We start from the raw sequence: 24241 nt of genomic DNA, 5'->3' as shown, positions 1-24241 counted from the left end.
CTCAAAAGGAGTAGCACAAGTGTAAAATAGGATTTATATGCACACAATAAGATCCACAAGCATACCACAAGTTTTTCAAATGTGTACTACAAGAGTCACAAATACAAAAACTTTTTTTTTTCAAATGTAAACCTTTCAGTTTGCACAAGTAGGAATGCAAATGATCAAATACATATGCACAAATCCTCTGCTGTGGACAACTCAGTGAACACAAGTGCATGGATCAGGTTGCTGTGAATGTGACTTTTAAGACTTTCTTGCTGCTCCAGGTTCACAAAGGTAATGCTGCATTCAAGGCTGGTATAAAGCTGGGACATCTGAGCCTTGCCAGATTTATGGAGTTATTGGGGAAAGATCCACTTCTAACTTGACACAATAGCTCATAACCTTATATTAAAACATATGCACATATTCACTTAAAATATATTTTCCAGTATTTTCTTCCTCTGCTCAAAATACTGGAATTTTTTTTTCTGGTAGTTTTTCCTCAAAAGGAAAATGTTAATTTAGTGGATGGTATGAAATAAATATAAAAAAAAATATTAGTTTATTCTTATTGTGGAAAAAGTACAAGGAAAATACATTTTTATATCTATCTAAACACATACTGTACATAGATAGATAGATAACCATTCATAGAAAACCTATCTATCATAGATATATAGATAGATATATAAATATATAGATAGATAAGATAAGTTTTGACTGCTTATATAGTTATTAACGGTCGGTGGACGCGCACAGCTAAGGGGGCAAAAGATCGGAGCTGAGGGGGTGTTAGTCCTTTCATGGCCATCAAAGCACATTAAATCCTTGCTTCTGCCTGCATTCTGCATTATTCAGACACAGACCCTGCTCTGACATGTTGGATATTTTGGGATCTCACCTGTTTGGGTCATCGGCCGCGTCCGTCCAGCAGCTGAATGAACGTCCATTTGGGCTTTGGATGGATCACTACCTGGCAGTCATCCCATCTGAAGTTTAATTGAACCTGTTTTTACCTCTTTCAAGGCTGGTCAGCATGCGGTCAAATGGCCATGTGCAGCTGGTGAAGTGTGGCAAGCCATATTACCATATAATTGGATCGTCAGCCACACGCGTCCACTGATGAAATCAAAAGCCGAGCTGGGCCGGGCTCTGGGTTTGGGTTAGAAATGACAGCTCTACCCGAATAACACTTTCATTCTATTGGCTGGGACGGTTGCCAGGCGATCGCACTCCTTGTTCCGCGAGAGAGAGGTTTGCCAGCGGAGATTTGATCCGTGCAGAGAGAAGTTTTGCGCGCGAGCAGAAAGTCTGAGCGTGAACACAAAGATTTGTGAGAGCACAGAGCATATTTGAAAGAGAGCAGAAGTTTTGAGTGCATGCATTACAAGTTTTGAGAACAAAGAGATTGAATTCCTGCTTTCAAACTGAAAATGTGTGCTCTCGACTTATGTCAGTAAAATTGCCCCATACATTCCCCTTGTAGGTTTGCGTGAATACTTTTGATACTGATTTATCTTCATACACCGCGGGTGCCACCCTCTGAGCAACAGTTTAAAGTAAACATAACCTGGCTATCAAAAGATAAAATAATAATAATAATAATATAACGGACCCGTGATCATAATAATTTAAACCAATGAGTACTTTTGAATACCCAGAAATAGTCTTATATATTTTTTAAACAACACAAGAGTTTGTAGTTTTTAACGTTGAATTGATATTTAGTGATGTTTTAATTTTTACTACATGATGGTAGTTTATTTTCTCGTGGTGTGAGCGGATTTAGACCGTTTGGACTTTGTAGCTGACTGAAGAAAGGCCATATTGGACCTGGACAACCTTTCCGGTTTCCCTCAGTCGCAGGTCACTCCCTCCTCCGGGCTGTCAGCAGTTGTTACCGCCGTTCAGGCTTCGCTCCGAACAAGTTCCGGTTTTTTGCCCTTTTTTAATTTTATTTTTTGTCAGGCTGCTCGGTTGTTGTTTTTCAACGATTTACGGGGTTTTAATAGTTTAGCAGCGACAGGGTGTTACGGCGGCTTTGGACCAGGGGAGCTGCCGTCTCGTCGGCCTGCAGTAAGGAGGAGAAGGGGGGTAAAATGACCAGCTGAGGACTGGAGCTCTTCAACACCACGGGGCCTGTTTGGGTTTTATATTTAATGATTGATCAATGCTACCACAATGGCGCTAAAGGTAAGGCCGCCAACTTTTCAGACGCTTTCCCCCGCCGTGTTGTGCCCGTACAGTCGGCTGCAGTTTCCACTGACAGTTGGTTTTTGTGCGAGAGGAGTTGTAGTTTCTTATCCGCGCGTTCACTTAGCTACGTATTTAAAGCTGAACACTTTGTGAACGGTTTGTCATAGTCCCTGACAGTACGCGTGTATTTAACGTAAAAGCCGTTGTTTTTGTAGTAAACATGGAAAATGTAGATTTAAAAAAAAAAAGAAGAAAAAAAAAGTCTTGTGACATTTTACTATCTTCCCACTGCGGGTCATGTCTGCGTCAGTGGAATTCTGGGAAATGTAGTCTTTGATGTGCAGCAGCAGGAAAACTAACAGACTGTTATTTTTAAAGTAAACCCCCCCCAAAGTTGGTAGATTTAAAATAATTTAGTTAAACAATATTTACCAGATTGTCTTATTTCATAATGTTATCGGATTAATACAGACTTAAAGTATTATTTACTGTTTCCATTCATTAATGTTTTACTTACACATGCTGTTGGATTACTTACAAATCTGTTTCTGAGTATCTAATGATTTAAGATAGTGAAGCCAGCTTAGTTAGTAAATGTGTTTTAGGAGGTAAAAAGACTCATAAGTTCAACACATTAAAAAAAAAAAGTTTGCAGTTAGAAATGTATGGTAAAAATAAGTCTTTTACACGCCAAGTTGCAGCTTAAGAACTAACACACAGTCTCGTCATACTGAAAGTTTTGGTTAAGCAGTGTGAAGTATCAAACATCTCACAAATATAATTTCAAGAAGTAGTTTTAAGCAACAAGATGCATTGTTGTTTTGGAAGATGAGTGTGAACACTGTCACAGTTCTTCTGCCACTAGACGTATATGTCAGTGTTGCCATGCCACATTATAAGCGAGATCTAGATGACTTGCATAAAAGATAACTGTGCCAGTAGCATTCATGACTCACTTTTATGCAGTTCCTGATTTAAAAACGCCTATCACTCTGTTTTTAAATGTGGCCGGCTGAAACTAAAATGAACGTCTGTTCTGTCTCTCTTTCCGTCTCTAAGGTTAATGAACAGTTCAACGATTTTCTTCTGGAGACTTAACAACATCCTGGAAACGTTTTTAGTTTGCTTTCTCTCACTAATAAATAAATACTGTGTGTTTGCTCATGTGTGGCCCCAGGGTAAAGGACAGATTAGTAGATTTTGGTCAGAGAGGACATTTAGGCACCATGTTGCTTATTGCTTTGTGTAAACCTGGCGTGTTTAATATGCATCACCTGTATGCCTGAAAGAACGAGTTTGGCCTGTTTCCCTATGACTGTTTATTCTCACAACTTTTTTTTTTTTTTTTTTGCAACAGGCATCACTTATCCTGATATATGTGTTAGTTAGCATACACAAACACATGTAAGGAAGTTGTTTAATCAGTTATGTCTGTCTTGATCTATTTCAGGCACAGGTTTTATACGACTTCACAGCTGAGCCCGGAAACAATGAGTTGACAGTGAGAGAAGGCGAGACAGTCACCATCACCAACCAGGTAAAAACAATTAACGCTGCCACGTTGCGTTTTTTTTTACCATCACTTTACAGAGTTCAGGGTTTAGGCACTCCATTGTGTCAACAACCTTTGAGTCTATCAGCAATTTATTCAGCTTGATTGTGTTTGATTTGCTCGAAACCTTGGATTGTACTAATAATTACAATTAAACGTGGGCCTCAGTAGAATTGATCAGCACTTTCTTAACGGAGAAGCTTTATTTTGTCTATTGGGAATTTTTTTTTTCCTGAAATGAGTTACTCAAAACATTCTTTACGACAACCTGTCATTACATGTTTGTGACACTCTTCCTATTGCTTTGCCAACTTCTTTAGAGAACAAACCACATGCTGTCATGTCGTAATGAAGCGCGGTGTCAAAAGTATGTACAAAGGACGAAAGCACGAGAGAAAAATACTGACCTAACAAACATGATGTCATTACAGTGAGTTTTCACCGGTTCAAAGATTACTAACCTTGTGCTGACCTACATAGTTTTCTAATCTAAGTCTGCCAGGGCTCGCTGTATCAGGAAGGGTTAGAGTTTTTTCTTTCTTTGCTAAATTAACAGTCGGTGGACGAGACTGTCCTGGTAACAATATTTTATAGATAACTGGGTTATCTGTTCTTCATGTTCCTCCCCCCCACACTTTTAACTTGTGTCTAAAACTTTGTTCTCATGGTTATTTGGGGTTTGAGTTCATATCTTGGAGCCCATTCCTTGGCTATCAGCGTAGATGCCCTTGAAGTGTAGGTATTAACACAAACCTAAATCTAGACAGAGGAGGAAGATTCTGATTAAACATTAGCACACCGTATAGTACTTAAAGAATTCAGAGTAACGATATGTAGAGGAGGACCTATTGATTGGTCGGCTGGTAACTTGAACCAATTTTGACCCATTAAAAAAAAAAACTTGGCATTGATTCTGAGCTTATTAAGCTATTAAAAGTCATGTAAATCTAAGTGTACTAGAGTATTTTTTTACATTTGATTCCATGTCTTTTTATTGTGCTTTCTGTCATATGTGTCAGCATTAAAATATTAGACTTTGAGGCCAAAAACAAAGGAACTGGCTTAATGATTCGTCCCATCTTCTTCTTTTGGCTGTTCCCTTTTCAGGAGTTGCCACATCGAGTCGTCCTCCTCCATCTCTGTCCTTTGCATCCTCTGTCCTCACTCCAACTACCTCCATGTCCTCTCTAACTGCATCCATCTTCTCTTTGGTCTTCCTCTTTGTCTTTTTCCTGACAGCTACATTTCTAACATCCTACTATCAATACAGTAGTCCCTCACTTATCGCAGGGTTATGTTCCAGACAACCCTGTGATAGGTGATCATCCACAAAGTAGGTACGTTATATTTATTTTAGTATTTTTATATACATGTATCCGTATATTTTGTCCTTCTTGATATAGCGAGCGTTGCACCGGGTAAGAGCTCGATGCGTCGGGGTCTGGCAGTGGCAGTGGGGGTGTACCCGGAGAGCCGACTCGTTGCCCGCACAGTGACCGGCGCCCTCCTTCCCCCGATGGAGCGGGTCTCCTCCGCCGGTCCCAGGGAGGTGAGCGCGAGGACACGGGCATCACGGAGGAAAGTCTCCACCAGTGGTGGCCGCAAGTGCCGCGGGTTCGACGGGAGTAGGCGCCCCCCGGAAGCGCTCCTGGAGGCGTGCAAATGGGGAGGGTCATACGGATGCCGGAGATATGGTCCCTGGACGGGGACCGGGCTGCCCGGTCCTTAAAGAGCACAGCGAAAGAGAGCAGACAGACTAATGATACGTTACTGAGCCAATCAGTGCCCAGAATACAGAGCAGAATGCTCTGGTTGGTCGCCTTCCATCAATCAGCCAATCATGTGTCGTGTACAATCTTATGTTGAAAACTCACAAAACAGTGAGTCCGCGAAAGTTGAACCGTGAAGGGACTACTGTATACCACTGTCCCTCCTCTGGACATGTCCAAACCATCTCAGTCTGGTCTCTCTAACTTTATCTCCCAGTTGTTCAACCTGTGCTGTACCTCTGATGATCTCATTCCTAATCTTATCCATCCTTGTCACTCCTAAGGAGAACCTCAACATTTTCATTTCTGCCACTTCCAGTTCTTTCTCCTGTCTTTTTGTCTCTGTCTCTGTCTCCAGACTGTACAATATATCTGGTCTCACCACTGTCTTGTTAACTTTTCCTTAGAATTTTGCTGCCACCCTTTTGACACAAATCACTTGAATTTTTTTTCCCATCTACTCCATCCTGGCTGGACTCTCTTCTTACCCTAATGAATTGTCCATCGGCTGTCCGTTTTCTAAAAACTGGGTTTGGAATTGACCTTTGAAAAACACTAACTGGTCTACCTCCAATAATAACACATTCTCAAAGTTTTATTTTTATGCAACTTCCCTTCAGCGTTTTTTCTTTATGTGCACTCGATGCACCTGCCTTCTCTTTTGCATAGCCAGCCCGTGTCATTCATGCTAATATTTATCTGGGTTTTATCTTGTTTCAGGGTATTGGAGGTGGCTGGATTGAAGCACAGAATACAAAAGGGGAAGTTGGACTGGTGCCTGAAGATTACATTGATGTAAGCTCGACAGTAAAGATCTTGATACAACAAAAGTTTTTACAACACAAACATCACTGCAGCAGATTTAACAACAAAACAACTTGTAGGGAAATTAAAATTAGACTTTTCCGTTACTTGCTATTCTAATCTTCTTGTTTTTTATTTTATTTAGTCACATATGAGGATTTGTATCCACGCTTTGGGGTTGTCTTTTTGCCTGACAGTGAAATCACAACAGGATGCACCTCCTTCAGAAGTTCTGCTGATTAAAGCGCTTTTCTGTGTTTGACCGTTCGTCCAGTTTGATCCAGTAACTCTGACTTCATCATGTGGATATGATTCATCCCAAAGACATTTGTAAAGAGGCCGAGTCTGATTAAAAGTCGAGTCTGTGACGTTTACCGTTTAGCTTCTCTTTAAACACTTTCCGCGACTTCCTTCCTCTGTGTTTACAGATGAGAGTGATTTAATAAAAACCACAAGCTTAACAAGTTCATATGAATGTGTGCACCTCAGGTTCTTTTGATTCTTCAACCAAATAATAAGTTTACATACGAGTGACTGGTTGGTGTAGAAAAAGACGTTAAGTTTGTTTCTCGAGCATCTACTTTCTGTAGATTTCTTCTGATGAAAAGTTTTAAGACGGGTGAAAATGAAACCGTTACCACAGCATTAAGTGGAAAAGCATTCGTCTGAAAGTCACCAGCTTGTGCAGTCACTGTTTGCAAAGCCAGGAGGGGATTGCCAAGGAGATGATGTTACCGTGAAGGAATGTACCTTTTAGAAATCATTAAATCAGAGTGGACTATCTGGGGTAAATAATCTGTCTGTTATCCTTTTATTTATAGTTCGGCAAAGCATTCCAAGGAGCAGGAACAACAGCACCTCCTGCAGCTGTAGGAAACGTTGCAGCCCCGGACCTGTCTTTCTTTGACACGTTTGCACCATCATCAGCCCCTGCACAGGTAACGTCCTCAACTGGGTGAAGGAAGAGATCACAAAGCCACGTTTGAGACCTATAAATATACACAACGGTATCAACAGCCTGTCAGGTTTCTGTTCTCCTGCTCACACACGTGCACTGCAGATGACGGATGAAGCAGATGTAAGTGATGACAAAGTCTGAGAGACTTTGCTGGTTGTGCGAACCTCCGATGCAGAAGTGAGAGCAGCTGTGTGAGATGTCAAGTCAAACGTACGCAGCTTTCTTTCCTTTAGTAATACAGAGCAGAGAGGAAACAAACTCGGTGAAGTGTTCTTTCTTTAGCTGCCAGGAAGTTCCACTGAAACGCTGTACCTTGCTGGTTCAGTAAAAAAATCAGAGGCCTGGTGCGTTTAGGAGCCACTGCAGGAAACGTGCCAGCTGTTTTCCTCCAGCACGTCTTAAAGCATCACTTTAACCCTCTCGTCTGCTCAGGATTTACCTGCACTGCAGGCGCTTTGTGATGATGTCACCTTCTGTTCCCCTTCAAGGTGGATGCTGGGGCCTCGAGTGCCCTGCCGGACACCCCCGACACCCCGGTTTCCCCCTCCCTTTCGTCCCCTGAGGAGGTAATCGCCACTTTGGTGGGTGGTGAGCGTGACGAGGCATTAGTCGAAGCCTTCTTGCCCTCACCAAGTCTCACACCAAAGCCATCTGATTGGCCTGCTCTGACACTTTCCCCCTGTTGTTGGAAAAAAAAAAAAAAAGCATGATCTCACCTTCTCTGTTCTGGTTGCACTGCGGTGGAGACACACACACACACATCACACCAATCAACTCCCACTCTCAATTCATGTGAACAAACCTCATTTAGTCAATGTACAAAGAATGATCTAATCTCGCTGACAAATCTTACATGTATTTATTTTGAATCATTTGTTTTAATGCCATCAATATAAACAATGTTCTAGTTTAACTGGTAGTTTAAACCAAACTACCCCTATGGTAAATAAAAAAAACATGGCGCAGTGTGGTTCCTAACTGCTTTAGTGTTGGTTTGTTGGTGGCATTGCAGCAGTTTGCTTTGAAACCTCTAATTCTACACCTCATCACCTCAAAGTTTGGTTAGCATTATGCTAATTTGAACTTACAAAACGACAGACACACACCTTTGCATGCCTGTGCCTGCGAGTTTGAAAAGCATGCCGTGTACTTTCATTTTGAGCTCACATGTGCTCAAAATGGTAACTTTTTGCAAATATTCTCTCCTGTTTAGAAATTAGAGATGACCTTTTCCAAAAATGCTGCAGTTACTAATTATAAGCTGTCCTTGTTGAATTGTCTCGTGGTGCTGTGGAGCAGATCTGTGTCACGTTTGGAAAAGCGTTGTTTTAAGACAACTGTCAGCTTCTCATGAAACAGACATCGTCTGTCCTTCATCATCTCTCTCTCTGCCGTTGCAGTCCTGCTCCTCAAAATTTCTTCCTTGTGTGTCTCCCAGGCTAGTAATGGCAAGGATCCCTGGTCAGTGTGGAATGCTGACCCCTCGGCGGGCTCCAACAACAACAACTGGGCGTCTAATCCGGAGGGCACTCAGACTGGGAGGAGTGCTGCAGACCCGTGGGGTTCTGTATCGCAGGGCCACCCTCAGGTGTACCAAGGTCCAGGTAAACCTGCATTCTGTTCTCAGCAGCTGTGTGTGTACTACAGTAAAGTTGTCTCTGGTGTTTATATTCTGAAAGCAAAGTGCTAATTTGGCACCGGAGGATTGTGGTTATATTTGCTCCTGAATTGGGTGTAAATGTTTATGGGTGTTTTGTTTTTCTTAGAAGGCAAAAAAGTGGGGAGGAGAGTATTTAATTCATGAGTCATGACCGTGAGATGCTGGTGATGCACAAGTGTTGTCATCAGGAGGAGAGAAAGGATGAAAAGTGATATTTGATAAATTTGTAGTACTAAAAGAAAATGTTCAACTCCCATGACGTTGTTTCTAATTCACTGCTGGTAGTGACACATATTGCTGCTCTTTCTGAATTTGTGCTTTATGTTTTTAATTTGTTTGTTTATTTTATTCGTAAGGCTGCAATATAAGTCTGCTGCTGGGATGTTGACGTCATCATTTTTATCTGCTTTTGTCCCTAGGAGAATATAACATTTTCAAAACCGTAAGGATGTCTTATTGAAGCCCATTATTATTTTTATTCAAATACTCCTGGAATGAAAGTTGCTATTGATATTTCTGGAGTGGATTGAGTAAACGGATCAAACTGTGTGTTGCTTTTTTAAATTATATTTTGTTCATGCTCAGGTTGAGTGACTATTCCTCACCACAATTTGCCGTCTGATCCAGAACTATAAAGAAAAAAACATACATTTGAATAAAGTTAAATGTAAGAGGGATGTTATTTGACCCTAAGCTGAATGTAGCAGTTTATTCACTGAAGTAAACCCATTAAATAAATATTTTTGGGGCCAAAAGCGCGTCTTGGGTTCATATTTATTGCTTGTGTCGTAGCAACAAAAAGCAAGCTGTTAGGGGAAAAAAGGGCGTAGCACCTTCCAAACTGCGTTATTCATTACTGGAATAAGCTCTCGTTTGTAGACTGTTCAGTTTCAGGACTTCATCAACAGAACGGTCCACTTCCATAGCTGTTTTTTTTTAATGCACAGACAGACGCTAATTAGCATAAATTAAATTTGACCCATGGTCTGTTACTCAAATGTTGCAGTCTTTTTTTTTTTTTTTGTTGGGCTTCTTGCTTTGTCCTTTTCATATTAGCGGCCACAGCAGCACATAAACAACATAGACTGAGGTTTTAGTTGGATAAATAAAGTTTGTTGGCAACAATCCAGTTCTGTAAACACATAGTTAATATGATGACATCACAGCACAGAATATTGTCTTAAAGTTATGTAAAAAATTTGGGTTTGCTGTGAAGGATTTATTATTTTACTAACAAGAGCGTAATCAAACTGTTTAATATATTATCCTCGAGTTACCCTGAGTCAAAGTGTGAATAAATAATAATAACTAATCTGAAACTGACTAGTTTTGATCCATCGTCTGGGCCTGATGTAATTTTTTTTTTTTCACTTCATGCGTGTCTTCTTCCACCTTAGAGACGCTCTAAGACACATGTGTCAAATTCAAGGCCCAAGGGCCAAATCTGGCCCTTGGGCACATCTTGTGTGGCCCTTAAGATGATATTATAAATGTAAACTATTTTCTGTCACCTCTCATTTAGCTTAAAAACCTAGCATGGTGTATTTAGTGCAGACTTCTCATAATAGCTGGTCAACTTTGAAGCCCAAAAAATGTGTTGAAAAATATATATTTTTATGTGGAAAGAGCAACAGATGAACCTGCAATCATGAAATGATGGTGACTGCTGATTCAGAGATTCTTTGTCATTTCACCACATATGGTTACATGTGGTGGAATGCAATTATGTACACAGGGTCCCAGTTACATCCAACAATAAAATGTAAAAGAAAAACAGTAATAAGATCTAAGATATGAACTAAGACCTGTTCTGACTTATGTTAATGTACTTCTTGAAATTTACCCTTGTTTTTAACCATATTTTTTATTTTTGGCCTCCTTTTGTTACCAGGTTTGACCCTCTTGCTTTAAGTTGTGAGCGGGATCATAATTCTGTTTTTACCAGACTGGAAAAATCGTCCTCTGAGTAGTGGAGAGCAGTGACTCAGACTTTCTTTTGTGAAAAGAGAACAAATGAAATGAGCTGTGAGGAAAAAAATAACAGACTTTTTCTTTTTTGTCTTTAGTCAAAGACATCTACCCATATCCTTACCTTATTGATTACACAGGTATCATTTTGTTGCCTGATGGGTGTTTCCTAATTTTAATGTGTGAACTGCTGAGAAGTGTTTGCTAGAAGTGAAACTAGTGAAATGCAATAGAATATTTCCTTTTTAAAAAGCATGTGTTTGAAGGTAAACACTAACGCTATGATAACTTCGTGGTAATTTGCACAAAGGGCTTTTTTTATGTTTTGCTCTTCAAATTAAAGAAGGCAGCTTCTACTTGTTTGACTGGGAGTCCTCCCGGTGTAGACGGCAACCAATGAACCGTATTAAAGCTTCAAATCTTCATTTTTTTGGCCGCTACAGCAGAATTGTTATAGTTTTAGCCGAATAATTCAAGTGTGTTTGTTCTGTTTGGATCTAGACGCTGTCTTAAAACAAAAGCACAAAGGAAAACCATTTGAAATGGGTATTAAAAACTGATTGAATTTTAGGAGAATGCAGCTGGGTTGTGTGTTTGGAATACTTTTTTTTTTTTAAAACAAAATCTGTTCTTAGAAATTCAGATACCGGACAGAATTTTGACCAAACGTGTGGATTTGTTTTTGGCTTTGCTTCCCATTAATGTTGAAATCCAACTAAGTGCATGTGTGAAAATAAACATTGTATTTGTCTTGTTGCTTCAAAGTTCAAATACAAATTGCTTTGAACAGAATTCTTCAAACCTTCCCAAGCATCAATTGAACTCACGGGACTCGTCAAGAAATGAAAAAAGGCCGATGGTGTGCTGATTTTTCCACCTTCTGGTTTCGAGGGATGTTTTTAGCGCATGCCAAGTTAAATATTTGGATTTTGATAACGCTGAACATGACATGGGCAAGTGTAAAAGCTTCCAGACGCATCAAAACGAGACTATTTTTAAAAATTTGAATCAGAAATTAAGACATACCGGCGGTAACTACCCGGTAAGCATTAAAACTGAGATTTGGATTTATTTTATGAGAAGAAATTATACTTTTATACTTTTTTTGTCTTTATCTTGATTGAGCAAATTTTAGAGCAACAAAATTAATAACAAAACTAAATTGATAAGACAAATTATAAAGACTTTTATCCAGAAAGATACAACTCATCTGGTGGGAGAACTTTAGAAAGAGTACCTTTTTTTTTAACTGTTGCTCGTTAAACGCCATAAATCATTAAACACATTGTAGAGCCGAGCACAACAAGGTTGTCTTGTGTCTACGATTTGAATCTAACGCCTGATCTGATGAATCCCACCTCAGGGGCAGAGTTTGACGAGTGGGACGATGAGTGGGATGACAAGTCCACTGGCGGTTACGCAGAATCAGAATTGGGAGAAAGTGGAGCAATGCAAAGAGGTGGAACGCATTCATCTTCAATGAAAATATCCCTCAACAAGTAAGATTTTTTACAAGACAATACACGAAGAGTTTGTTACAGGAACAAGATTTAACAAGAGAAATGTGACTGCTGAAGACTGAATGACAGCTGGCGCTTACAAAAGAAGCTAAACATGAGCTTTAAAGATACAAGAAGCAGAGCATTATCTAAATGCTATAAAGGAGTGAAACTTTAAAATACGAAAGAAGCAAAATGCTAGCTAAAAGCCAGAATTGGCAAAATATTAGCTCAAAGCTAAAAGGAGCAAAAAGTTATCTAAAAATTGCAAAATGCTAGCTAAAAGAAGAAATATGCTAGATGAATGAAGCAGAATGACTGCTAAAAGTAGCAGAAGGCTATAGATTAAAGTAGCCAAAGGCTAGCTAAAAGAAGCAAAATGTTAACTAAAAGTAGCAACTGCTAGCTAAAAGCCAGAATTGGCAAAATTTTAGCTCAAAGCTAAAAGGAGCAAAATACTAGCTAAAAGAAGGAAGATGCTAGCTAAATGAAGCAGAATGACTGCTGAAAGTAGCAGAAGGCTAGGTAAAAGTAGCCAGAGGCTAGCTAAAAAAGCAAAATGTTAACTAAAAGTAGTAATTGCTAGCTAAAAGCCAAAATTGGCAAAATATTAGGTCAAAGCTAAAAGGAGCAAAATGCTAGCTAATGGGAGCAAAATACTAGCTAAAAGAAGGAAGATGCTAAAATGAAGCGGAATGACAGATAAATGTAGCAAAAGGCTAGGTAAAAGTAGCCAAAGGTCAGCTAAGAAAAAGCAAAATATTCATTAAAAGTAGCAATTGCTAGCTAAAAGCTGAAATGGCAAAAGGTTTGTTCAAAGCAAATAGTAGCAAAAGGCTACTTAAAAGTAGCAAAATTATTCTAGTTAAAAGTAGCAAAAGCCTAAGAAAAAGCTAAAAGTAGCTAGAAGCTAACAGTAGCAACACAGTACTTAAAAGTAGCTGTTAATAATGGGAGACTGCGATGAAGTGAAGACTCAAAGCAATCTGCTGACTCCCTAGATAAATAAATAACGTAGTATAAAAAGACAAAAACAAATCAAATTCACTGAAACGGATTTCAAAGAGGACAATGATAATAAAAATATTGATGTTTCTATAGGAAGTTATATGTAAATAATGTAAAATGTTTTGAAAAATGTAAATGTTAAAAAAAATTGTTATTGCACCCACCTGTTGAATGAGCCGAACAGTTTGATACAAGAATGTCTAAAATAGCAGAAAATGTGAAGAAGTAGTTGGATTGCAAAAACACAGCACCTTCGTAGTGATGGGACCTTGTTCCCTTTTGCTGATGAGCTTTGTTTCAAAGGCCTCGTCTTGATAAGAGAGAGTTTCTGCTCAACATTTATTTTGTAATAAACTGATAAAAATTAACAAACTGGGTTTTACTTTGTCCCCCATTATTTCTGCCATGATAAATTTAAAACGAGTTTTATTAACAGTTTTGTAAAAAAGATTAATTTTTTTTGGAGCAGGTTTCCAGGATTCTCCAAGTCTGGTCCTGAGCTCTACCTTCTTAATAAGCAGATTTCAAAAGACAAAGATAAGCTGCCAATTTATGTAAGTTATCTCTAAACATACACATTTATACAATCTACTAGTCATTACCAAAAATATTTTATGCACACCATTGAAGTTTTAAGATGCACTCGGTGTATTATATTTAGCATCTTTACTGACTTTGTTTTAAAATGAATTTTGTTTGCAACAGACTAAGAGCAAAGTTGAGAAAGTTCTAAATCTTTGTGTTGTGTGTTCAGGTGGGAGAGGTTGGTCCTGTGTGGTCTTACCCAGAAAATCAACTGGACTGTATTGTAGCCGATCCTAAGAAAGGCTCGAAGATGTACGGCCTCAAGAGTTACATCGAGTACCAAATCACACCCAACGTAAGTACGCCGAAACTTTCTCAGATTATTAAATAAATTCAGTGGACGCTCAATTGTTTTTCAAATTAAATGTTATCCCTTGTTTCTCTGGCCTACTCCCTGCTTTTGGCTTGCAGACCACAAACCGCCCAGTCAATCATAGATACAAGCACTTTGATTGGCTGTACGAGAGGCTACTGGACAAATTTGGGTCGGCCATCCCCATCCCCTCCTTACCAGACAAGCAGGTGACAGGTGAGCTCCTCTCGCTTCAACCATTTGTTTGTTAAAATGTTGCAAAGATGACCTGAAAAACACTCTTCATAACTTCATTTCCAAGGCCGCTTTGAGGAGGAGTTTATTAAGATGCGTATGGAGCGTCTGCAGGGTTGGGTGATCAGGATGTGCAGACACCCTGTCGTTTCTAGCAGCGAAGTATTTCAGCTTTTCCTCACGTACAAAGATGAGAAGGTATAATGTGATTTTCTTTAACTTGTATAACCCCCTTTAACTGTATTACTAAAAGGTTAAAATAGACTATTTTCTATTATTGAAATGGACTTTGTGCAAAATATTTAACTTTCAACTCTTTATAAAATATAGCTTGGACCTAACAATGTTATTAGTAAAAGTTAAGGACTTATTGAGTGACTTGATTTATCGGTTGATTGCAGGACTGGAAGATCGGGAAGAGAAAAGCGGAGAAAGATGAGACCGTTGGAGTGATGATCTTCAACACAATAGAGCCTGAAGCTCCGGAACTGGATCCTTTAGATGTGTGAGTTAAATCAAGCTCTGCCAAAACAAGAGCTACATCTCATAGTTGTTTTTATGTTCGTTAAAGAAGGAGTTCGGATCTTTTGGAAATCAGATTCTGTGAACAATTGATTTCTCACTTGTTGTCGATCGCACTCTTTAGACCTCAATTTGGAGAAATTGTTTAATTCTGACCAGATTGATGAGCTAATGGCTAGTCCAAGTGAGACCAAGATCAAAGTGGATTTTAATTTGTTTAGAATTAAATATAATTTCTTCAAACTGAGGCCGTTCAAAGAACCATCTACAACAGATAAGATCTTAACTACGCCAGCACTTTTCCACAGAACCCCTTTTAACAGATCTGAACTATATTTTTAATACTGACCCATATTTATTTATTTTTGGACAGGGAGAAGAAATGTGATCAGTTTAGCAGGTTTACCAAATCCATGGACGATGGCGTGAAGGAAATCCTCACGGTGGGAAACGAGCACTGGAAGAGATGCACAGGACGTACGTTGACTCCGCTCTGAATCTTAATGAGTGTTTACCACACGCTGGCTTCACCTTTACCTTAGGCTGTAATTATTATTTATATGTTTAAAAAAATCTCATGATGATGAGTATTTTGCCAACTTCTTTTTTCGTCTTTTTCACAGCTCTGCCAAAAGAATACCAGAGAATAGGAAAGGCCTTACAAAACCTGTCCTCTGTTTTCAACAATAGTGGATACCAAGGTACAGACAAGAAATGTGATAATTCAATTCAGTTTATTTATATAGCACCAAGTCACAACAGAAGTCATCTCAGGGCACTGAACAGAAATATTCATATCCATAAAAAGTAAGTTAACAACATTGAGGAGCAGACTGCTTTGAGTGCAACTTAATCACAGACTCTTATCTTGAGCAAGCATGAAGGCGACAGTGGAAAGGAAAAACTCCCTCATGAGGAAGAAACCTTTAGCAGAACCAGGTTCAGGACAAGCGGTCATCTGCTTCGACTGGCTGGGTTTGAGAAGAACAGAAACACAATGGCAGGTCCAGAATCATATCAGATATAAATAATTTCAAATGAAAACTATTCAATTGCAACAATTCATTATAAGAAATGAGGTCAGTTTGTCTTCCAGTAGTCTAAGCCTATGGGAGCATAACAAGCCAGCCCTAACTATAGGATTTATTAAAAAGGAAAGTCTTAAGCCCAGTTTTAAAACTGGACAACGTGTCAGCCTCACGGACAGAAACTGGAAGTTGGTTCCACAAGAGAGGAGCCTGAGAGCTGGAAGATCTTCCTCCCATTCTGCTTTTAGAAACTCTAGGAACCTCGCGTAAGCTCTCGTCTGAGAGCGAGGTGTTCTGTTAGGACAATATGGGACAGTAAGATCTGTAAAATAAGATGGAGCTAGGTTGTTGAGAGCTTTGTAGGTTAGAAGTAAGATTTTGAATTCTATTCTAAATTTGACATGGAGCTATTTCTGCCTTTTTTAATATTGTTCTTTCTTCATATAGCTCCCAAAGAAAGGCATGAGTAGAAGCATATGGTACGCAGATGTTGGCAAATATTTTAAAAATTCCTTCTCTGCCGTAGGCGAGGCGACTCTCACTGATGCTTTGACGGCGGCGGGGAAAACGTATGAAGAGATTGCCCAGTTGGTGGCAGAGCAGGTTGGTCCTTCAGCTGCTGTTGGAAGATACTGTATTGATACTTTTCAGAAAGTAGCTCTCCCCATGGAGTGCAGCATCTCACATAGATGCTGAATTTTCTGCTGCAGCTGGCCCAGTTTCACGTTCAAACCACAACAGCGTTCCGTCTTTTTGTGGTAATCTCTCTTCTGGTTTCCGATGTGCAAGCAACTGTCTTTCTGTCAATATTGCCTGCAAAGTTCAAAGATTACAGCCTTCAGGTTTTTATAATTAAAAATACTGCATTAGGTTGGGGCTTTATTAGGTTTTTTTTTTAGGGCTGTTGGGTTTTTAAGTATTTGTTTTCTGTCAAAACAAACTGTAAGAGATGATTTAAAGATGTCAACGTCTATATTAGAACTCCTCTTTCTCAGATCACAGTATCTGTTGCATCTGTAAATACAACCGTTTTGCATTCTTGTAGTACAACGTTTGGAAACCTAGTTTGTTTTCTCCTGAAGTAGATCTCTACCGTCCTGTGCAAAGGTTTAAGCAACCTCTTTTTTTTTTTTACACTTTGCTTCCAAGCAGCCAGGCTTTTTAGAATATTTTAAAGTGTTTTTTATCAATGGTTCTACAGGTTTTATTTAAAAAAAGTTATTTATTTGGACTTTTGATGCTTTTTAAAATCACTTTCTGTCCAGTCCTCGTACCTTATCATAACAGCGTAATGTGCAGTGTTTTTAAAACAAAGAGGAAAGAGAACAAAAGAAGACTTGACAGACCTAAAAATAAACTATTTTCAGCAGATGAACATTATCTGAAAGTCCTGTTTTTAGGAAAAAGGAAAACATTTGGCAAAGCCCTGACACAAATCCCCGGGCCTCATCTTTCAAATGAGCTTACTGTTTGTCAAGTTTTTTATCTTTGATATTTTTAATCGATTTGGCATAAATAACATGAACAAACTGTGCCTTGGACAGAGTGCTGGTAACAAAGTGCCTAAAGATCCAACTTTAAATAGAATTTGTTGCTGAATTGTTGTAGCAGTATTCAAGTTTAGGAGCCTTTTTATGCCTCAGTGATTGATGGATCAGAATTAAATGAATTAAGGACCAAAATTATTCATTTGAAAGTAATCCGAGTGAAAAAGGTGCTTAAAAAACTCCTAAAGGCCTTGAAAACCTCAACTATGAGTCAAGAGTTATAACCAGTGTGTGTAGATGGTGGTAGTTTGTAATTGTACTCTTACTCCAGCAGTTTTCCACATATTTTTTTATATGTAATTGTGGCATTTGGGTCCACACTTGGCTGAATTTGCCAAAACCATCTGAAAGCTTGGGGGCACATGATTGAACAACATTAAGCTAGCTGTAATCTGTATAGGTACACATATGGTGGGATCAGACAGGCAGAGCACCTTAGAGAAGATGTTTAGTTTAGATGAGAGCACATGGGAGGGAATCTGCTGCTAAACGTGAAGGAAAAGAGAATATCGAGAATAAATATTGAGAATCGAGCAGGGCGGTGGAGTGCCATGAAGACAGCTCGGGATTCAAACACCACTTTTGCGAAATGACTTTTCTACAGATCAAAGTAGAAGTAAAACTGTACCAACACATTAACATTGTCAAACTTCTGGTTTCCATATGGCTCTTCCATGGACGCTGCCATTTTTTTCATATTTTCAGTCACTTTGGCTGTTTCCGTAGGTAAACAAATGGACGTGGTTGTTGGCATCCGGTCACAACGTTAGAAAATTAGATGTGACACCAACCTTTAGGACAAACTCCAGCTTTTTTTTTTTCAATATTTCCCCTCAACTTACAGCGTTCATATATCTTTTTATAGACTTGGCACCAAAACCTTTTTAATGAAAGCATTGTTTTGCCCATCTTTCATTGCATTTGTCATAATTCCTCTGCTCACAATAAAGGTTTTGTAACCATAAATGAGAAAAACAGCAACTAACTCAAACTTGTTCAGTGTCTCTAGTGATTTAACAGATTTTGTTTATGGTCATGAATTTGAATATGGATTTAATTTTTTTTGCACATCTTCATGCCTTTGCAATAAGTTGACGCTTTATTTGAATTGTTTTTATGTAGTCTGATCAGTGTTCTATATAATAAAGTTCTTGGCTTTTTTTGATGTCCCAGCAGCCTCCAGAGGAAGGATTCATTTGGTAAGCTCGTGCTGCTCCAGATGATTTGTTAGTTGTTGGCTGTAGGTGTAGTCCCGTCTTTGGTTTAGTTTTGGGGACAAATCATGTCTGGACATGGGTTCTCCTCAGGAGCTAAAAGACTGAAACAGTAAAGGGCTGCATTGACTTACAGTCTGATCAGATTAGTCAGCCTATTTTTAAATCAGTAGATGTTTTATTCATGTATCTTAACGTCCATAAAGTGTGTCATCTTACATATGTCCATCTAAATCCATGGTGGTGTTATCTGAGGGACTTCCCTGTCCTCATTCTTATCAAGTTATTGCACCATTTCCTGCTTTGGCGTTAACCTTGGTGTTTCTGTGACCATTTTAGGTTCTTACTGAAGTATCACTTTTTCCTTTTTCCATTTATCTTTTCTTGGTTTTTTGCTTTCTTTTCAGCCCAAAAAAGACCTTCACTTCCTCATGGAGACCAACAATGAATACAAAGGTCTTCTCGGATGCTTCCCTGACACCATTGGGGTCCATAAGGTATATCCTCTTTTTTTGTTTGTTTGAAACAGGAAATATGACGAGTGACTTGTCAACATGTCATTAATAAAAGCAGCACTCATTCTGATGGACCAGCACAGGACTAGTTCACAGACAAGTTTAGGAGCTCCGTAAGCTGGGTTTATTTTTTTTTAAAGTAAGAACTATGACACAAATATACCACGAATATCGCTTATATATAGCTATCTGCTGATTTATTTTATTTTTTTCTGTTTTAGCATGAAACAATGTATTTGTGCCCTGCGTTCATATTTTATAGGAGATCTTACTGGTAAAGATGTCCTGCTGCTTCAGAGATCAAATGTTACTCTGATCAAATTTAGTACAAGTTGTCTAAACAATGAAAATCTTCGAATGAATTATGTTTCACACCTAAACTAACAAATGGACCTTGTCCTGCCTTTAGCACATTCATCCCACAGATTAATGACGTTCACACTCTTTGTAATGTAAAAGGAGTAAAACGGTGAAGTCATCTTGACAATCAAAAAATGTTTCTCGACACTCTTATTGAAATGTTATACAGTAGTCCCTTGTTTATTGTGGGAGTTACATTCTGTAAATGAAAAACCGTGAAGTAGGAACGCTATATTTATTTTAGTATTTATATATATATTAAAGCTTTAGAAACCCTTCCCACACTCTTTCAATGTTCTAAACTCTTAAACTTCTGTCATTTTAACAACATGTGTATATGTACTGTACAGTAACTACGTACTGCAAACAAAAAACACACAATGGTCCTGATCGAGTCCAAATCCAGATGAAAAATGTCCCGTGGAGCTCCAAAGAAAACACCGGACCTCCAAGCAACGCCTCCCCGCTCGAAAGGCCTCATGGGCCGACAAGCAGCACTCGGATTGACCGATGAGGCTGGAAGTACGGTTCTGGTCCAATTTCCGGTCAGTTCCGTACAGCTCTTTGCATCCACTGAGCGCCGAAGTCACTATGAATAAGGACCAAACTTTTTCGGATCAGATCAAAACTTGCCCTCCATTTCTGCAGAAAGCAGCGACCGAAAGTGCTTCTTGGGGCTTCTGGGAAATGTAGTCTTTTTGAGCAGCAATACAATGTAGGCTTATTGAGAGAAGACTACAAAATGGCGGCGCCTGTCCGAAGTATTTTAATTTTTTTAACCTTTTACTGTATCCCATACAGTTCCAATCACATGAGTAATATTAAAGTTGACAATCGTGTCGTGTACAACCTTTTTTTTTTCCTTGTGTACTGCAAAAGTCGAACCGCGAAGTAGCAAGGGACTACTGTACATGTTGCATTAGCAGATACTCAAATGTCATCATCTTCTCCATGAAAACACTCTGTTGTTACAACAAACAGATTTGTTACGCTTGGTATTTTGACTAATCTTAAAAAATATATTTTTGTAGCTGATATGATTTATTAACACAAAAAGAACTGTTTACACATAGGTGTCTTGAAGGATTGTCCATTTGTCTATAAGAGTAGCTCAACAAATAATGGACACTTCAAATTAATAGTAAAAGGGAGACTCAGTCTCGGGGGTAGTGGTGACTTGAAAGAAAAATAATGATCCTTAGTTCATAACAGACAGTTGCATTTGGATGTGCTTCTTGTGAATTTAGAGGAATTTGAAAATAATGATGATGATAATGCTGTCAAAATTTTGAATTCACAAAACCATAAAAAAAATTAAAGGTGTTATAGAAACTCTCTCTCATTAATGTTGTTTACCCAAAAGAGCCACACTCAATGGCAGGAGAAGATTTTTTAAGAGTCTTTTTTTACTTGCAAGGACCCATTCAAGACAGATTACATCGATACATAATGCATGGGACATGTCACAGAATGAGCGTCGTATAGTTTACTGCAGACTTTTATACAGCAGCAGAGACCAACGTGTGTTCCCTTGTAGCCGGCTGCAGTCAGCCGTACAGACATAGATAGGTACCATATTTTTCGGACTATAAGATTATAAAGTGCATTAAGCAAAACACAACAGTCAAATTAGTCAAACTTTATTCAACTCATTCACAATAACCACATAGAACCAGTTTGAGGTCAGTAAGCACAACCAGAATTAATACATAAGGTGCACCTGATTATAAGTCTCACTGTCAATTTTTGAGAGAATTAAAGGATTTTAAGTGCACCTTATATTCTGAAAAATACGGTCCTTTATTAATCCCAGGGGCAAATTCAAGACATGATTCATGGCCGTCGGCGAGTCAGCCTCCAGATGGAGATAAGAGAATGTTTTGGGCATGTTCTCATGGCGATGACACCAAGGAGGCACTGCGAGACGACCTCAGGTCAAGATAAGAGAGTGTCCTCGTAGACAGCAGGTTCTCAGAGTAGAGGGAAATATGTTTCTAAGCCATCTCAGAAAAACACAATAAAACATTCATAACACTTGACCGAAAATTCTCTGACAGTAAGCAAAGTAAAACATATCCAAACTCTTACTATCCTAAGAGTCAGACAAAGTCTGAATCCAAGTCTGTGCTGGAAAGTGCAGGAACAAGAAGTGACACAACAGCTTCAACTTCCTATTGCATACAGTTAATAACATTTATTTCTTGAACTCTACAAAGAGAAGCTTTAAGAAAATTAGTTGTAAACCATTTCCATTCAGAACAACATAATTTTATACATCTACTGCATTTGTTCTATCTGAACGGAGGATAAGTTTTGTAGTGAAATGGCAAAAGAAGAGCTAGAGAAATAAAAAGTGTTCCTCGGTTTGTTCACTGGCACAATTTAAAGTCTCATCTAAGCCTACCGTATTTTTCGGCCTATAAGTTATGTTTTTTTTTTTTTGTTTTTTTTTTGTGCGTAATTTTCCTGCCCTGCGACTTATACAACGAAGTGATGTATTTATGGATTTTCCCCCCATGTTTATAAACAAATTTTTGGCTGAGATCTGACCGTTTTCATTCATTCTGACTGAAAATATTAAACACTACCATGTTCAGCCGCTAGATGGCGCTCGAGCAGTATGGCATGCCATTGTGTCATGTAATAGGTAAAAGTAGCTATTAATGACACAATCGGCTTGCCATAACCTGCCACCTTTGTCCAGCTTGCCTGGAGCAACCGTCAAATCAGCTTCATTTCGCTACAATTGCTACAAATGTTAATACAATTAATTTGACTGTTAAAGTGCATTTATTAAGTAGAAGTTCAACTGAGACACACTTTTACTATAATGTCGAGCAAACAAATAATCGTTTTTAAGTGTTAATCTTGTTCGTATTTATGTATTTTTCCACTTTATTAAACATATTTGGACTGATGCGACTTATATGGGCGGAGCGATGTGTACGGTGGAAAATACGGTATATAGCACTTACAGGTGTTTAAATGTATTGATGAATCAAAAACGGCCTGGGTGAACCGATCAAGTTTGGGCTCTTTTGTTCCAGGCAGCCATAGACAAGGTGAAGGAAGGGGACAAGCTAGTGGCCACCAATAAAATCACCACTCAGGACAAAGGCATCATGGCCAAACGTCTCAGCACGATGTCTTATGCCTTACAAGGTAGGACCTCGCCTCAGTCAGCATTAGCAGTGAGGTTCGTCATGCCATGCCATCTGATCTCCCTGGTTTTTCCTTTGTGGCGCAGCTGAGATGAACCACTTCCACAGCAACCGAATCTATGACTACAACAGGGTCATGCAGTTGTACCTGGAGGAGCAAGTCAAGTTTTACGAGACGGTAAAGGCATTTATATTGCCCATTCATTCAGTAGATTGGAGTCTGTTACAGTGTGACGTTTTCATTGCCTTGTTAACTGAGAAGCAGCTGAAGAGCCTAAACAGGTAAACGTTTGTACTGACGTAAGCTTTTCCTTCTGATTTTTCCAGATTGCTGCAAAGCTGAGACAAGCGCACAGTCAGTTCACTACAATGTGACAGCAGTCTCACACTACAAGACGAGAAGATAAAGCAATCCAAAACGTTTTCTGCTTGTCTCGCATTTACGCTGTCCCCAATATAAATTTCACTTCTTCTTTTCCTTCATGCTGACCTCATCTTTTCTTTTTCTTCACATGCCAACAGTTGCAGCTCTTGCCCTTACTTAACTCCGCTACTCTGAGGTTGAAGCACGCTCAGGGGTGCCAGAGTTGAGAAGGCTTTGACGTTCGTTTTAGGTGAACACGTGATTTTTTTTTATTTTTTTTTTTTTTTTACAAACACGCTTTCCTTTGTCCAAGGTCCATCGCTTGTAACAGGAAGTCAACATCCTTTTTTGCTCTTTGAGAATTTTTTTCATCGCAGGAGTGTTGGTCTCTGTGATACAGTTTTTGTACAACCTAGGGTGTAAACATGGGATCATGTTAAAAGTTTTACTCAACAGTTTTTTTTTTTTTTTTTTGGTCATGCGTGTACTTAAATGGTAAAGTATGTGCAAAACCTTGCTTTTTGCATAGTTATGTAGTGATTTTTCACCAAAAACCAAAGTCACACTACTTTCCATTAAGGTAATTTCCAAACAGAATGTGCCTTAATTGCAATTTAAAGCTTTACCGTTCATTGTTCAGACAAAACCTGCTTTATTCTAGCTGTTCTGGCTCCTTAAATACCAACTCTGTTCATGAGTGATTCAAATTATGCAGATTCATGTTTGTTTTAAACTGCAAGCTTTGGAAGAGTAGGAAAAGGCAGCCTGTTGTCCTCAGCATGTCCACTGCTGGCAGTGCTTTCCTCCTTTGTCAATATTGCGCTTCCTCAAAAGCTAACAGGAAGCCTCACCTTCTTCCTGCTTTATCCACATTTCTTATGTCTTAGAAAGTCAGTTCCAGCCCTCTTCAATCAGACTGCAGCACACCTTGTGACGTGAAAAAACTGTAGGACGATGAACACCGAACCTGAGATGTGGCTCGTTACTCATTAGATTTTT

The 24241-nt window shown here is 39.0% G+C and overlaps 1 protein-coding gene across 2 annotated transcripts; it reads left to right on the top strand.

Annotated features, from left to right (window-relative positions):
* The first annotated feature begins 1849 nt into the window (after positions 1 to 1849).
* Positions 1850 to 23429, top strand: snx9b (sorting nexin 9b). 2 transcript variants are annotated; one of them, XM_037685453.1, is made up of 19 exons: positions 1850 to 2178; positions 3632 to 3718; positions 6223 to 6297; positions 7128 to 7244; positions 7753 to 7830; positions 8703 to 8868; positions 12256 to 12391; positions 13869 to 13953; positions 14154 to 14279; positions 14396 to 14513; positions 14599 to 14729; positions 14933 to 15036; positions 15427 to 15530; positions 15677 to 15754; positions 16608 to 16684; positions 19250 to 19339; positions 22765 to 22879; positions 22965 to 23056; positions 23206 to 23429. In XM_037685453.1, exons 1-19 carry the CDS (start codon positions 2167 to 2169, stop codon positions 23251 to 23253), a joined length of 1839 nt encoding a protein of 612 aa, XP_037541381.1. In that variant the 5' UTR covers positions 1850 to 2166; the 3' UTR covers positions 23254 to 23429. The 2 variants fall into 2 exon arrangements, with proteins under 2 accessions (XP_037541381.1, XP_037541382.1); XM_037685454.1 differs by lacking the exon at positions 7753 to 7830.
* Positions 23430 to 24241: the final 812 nt, after the last annotated feature.

Source organism: Nematolebias whitei, chromosome 12 (genome assembly GCF_014905685.2).
Source record: "Nematolebias whitei isolate Nwh7 chromosome 12, NemWhi1, whole genome shotgun sequence".
Taxonomy (NCBI): Eukaryota; Metazoa; Chordata; class Actinopteri; order Cyprinodontiformes; family Rivulidae; genus Nematolebias; species Nematolebias whitei.
The sequence above is the reverse complement of the archived record's forward strand: the minus strand, read 5'-3'. Positions and strand labels throughout refer to the sequence as shown.

Excerpts from the sequence above, each read along its gene's own strand:
- snx9b (XM_037685453.1), top strand. Across the intron at positions 7,831-8,702 it reads CCCTTTCGTCCCCTGAGGAG|GCTAGTAATGGCAAGGATCC; the intron begins GTAATCGCCACT and ends TGTGTCTCCCAG. Across the intron at positions 8,869-12,255 it reads TCAGGTGTACCAAGGTCCAG|GGGCAGAGTTTGACGAGTGG; the intron begins GTAAACCTGCAT and ends ATCCCACCTCAG.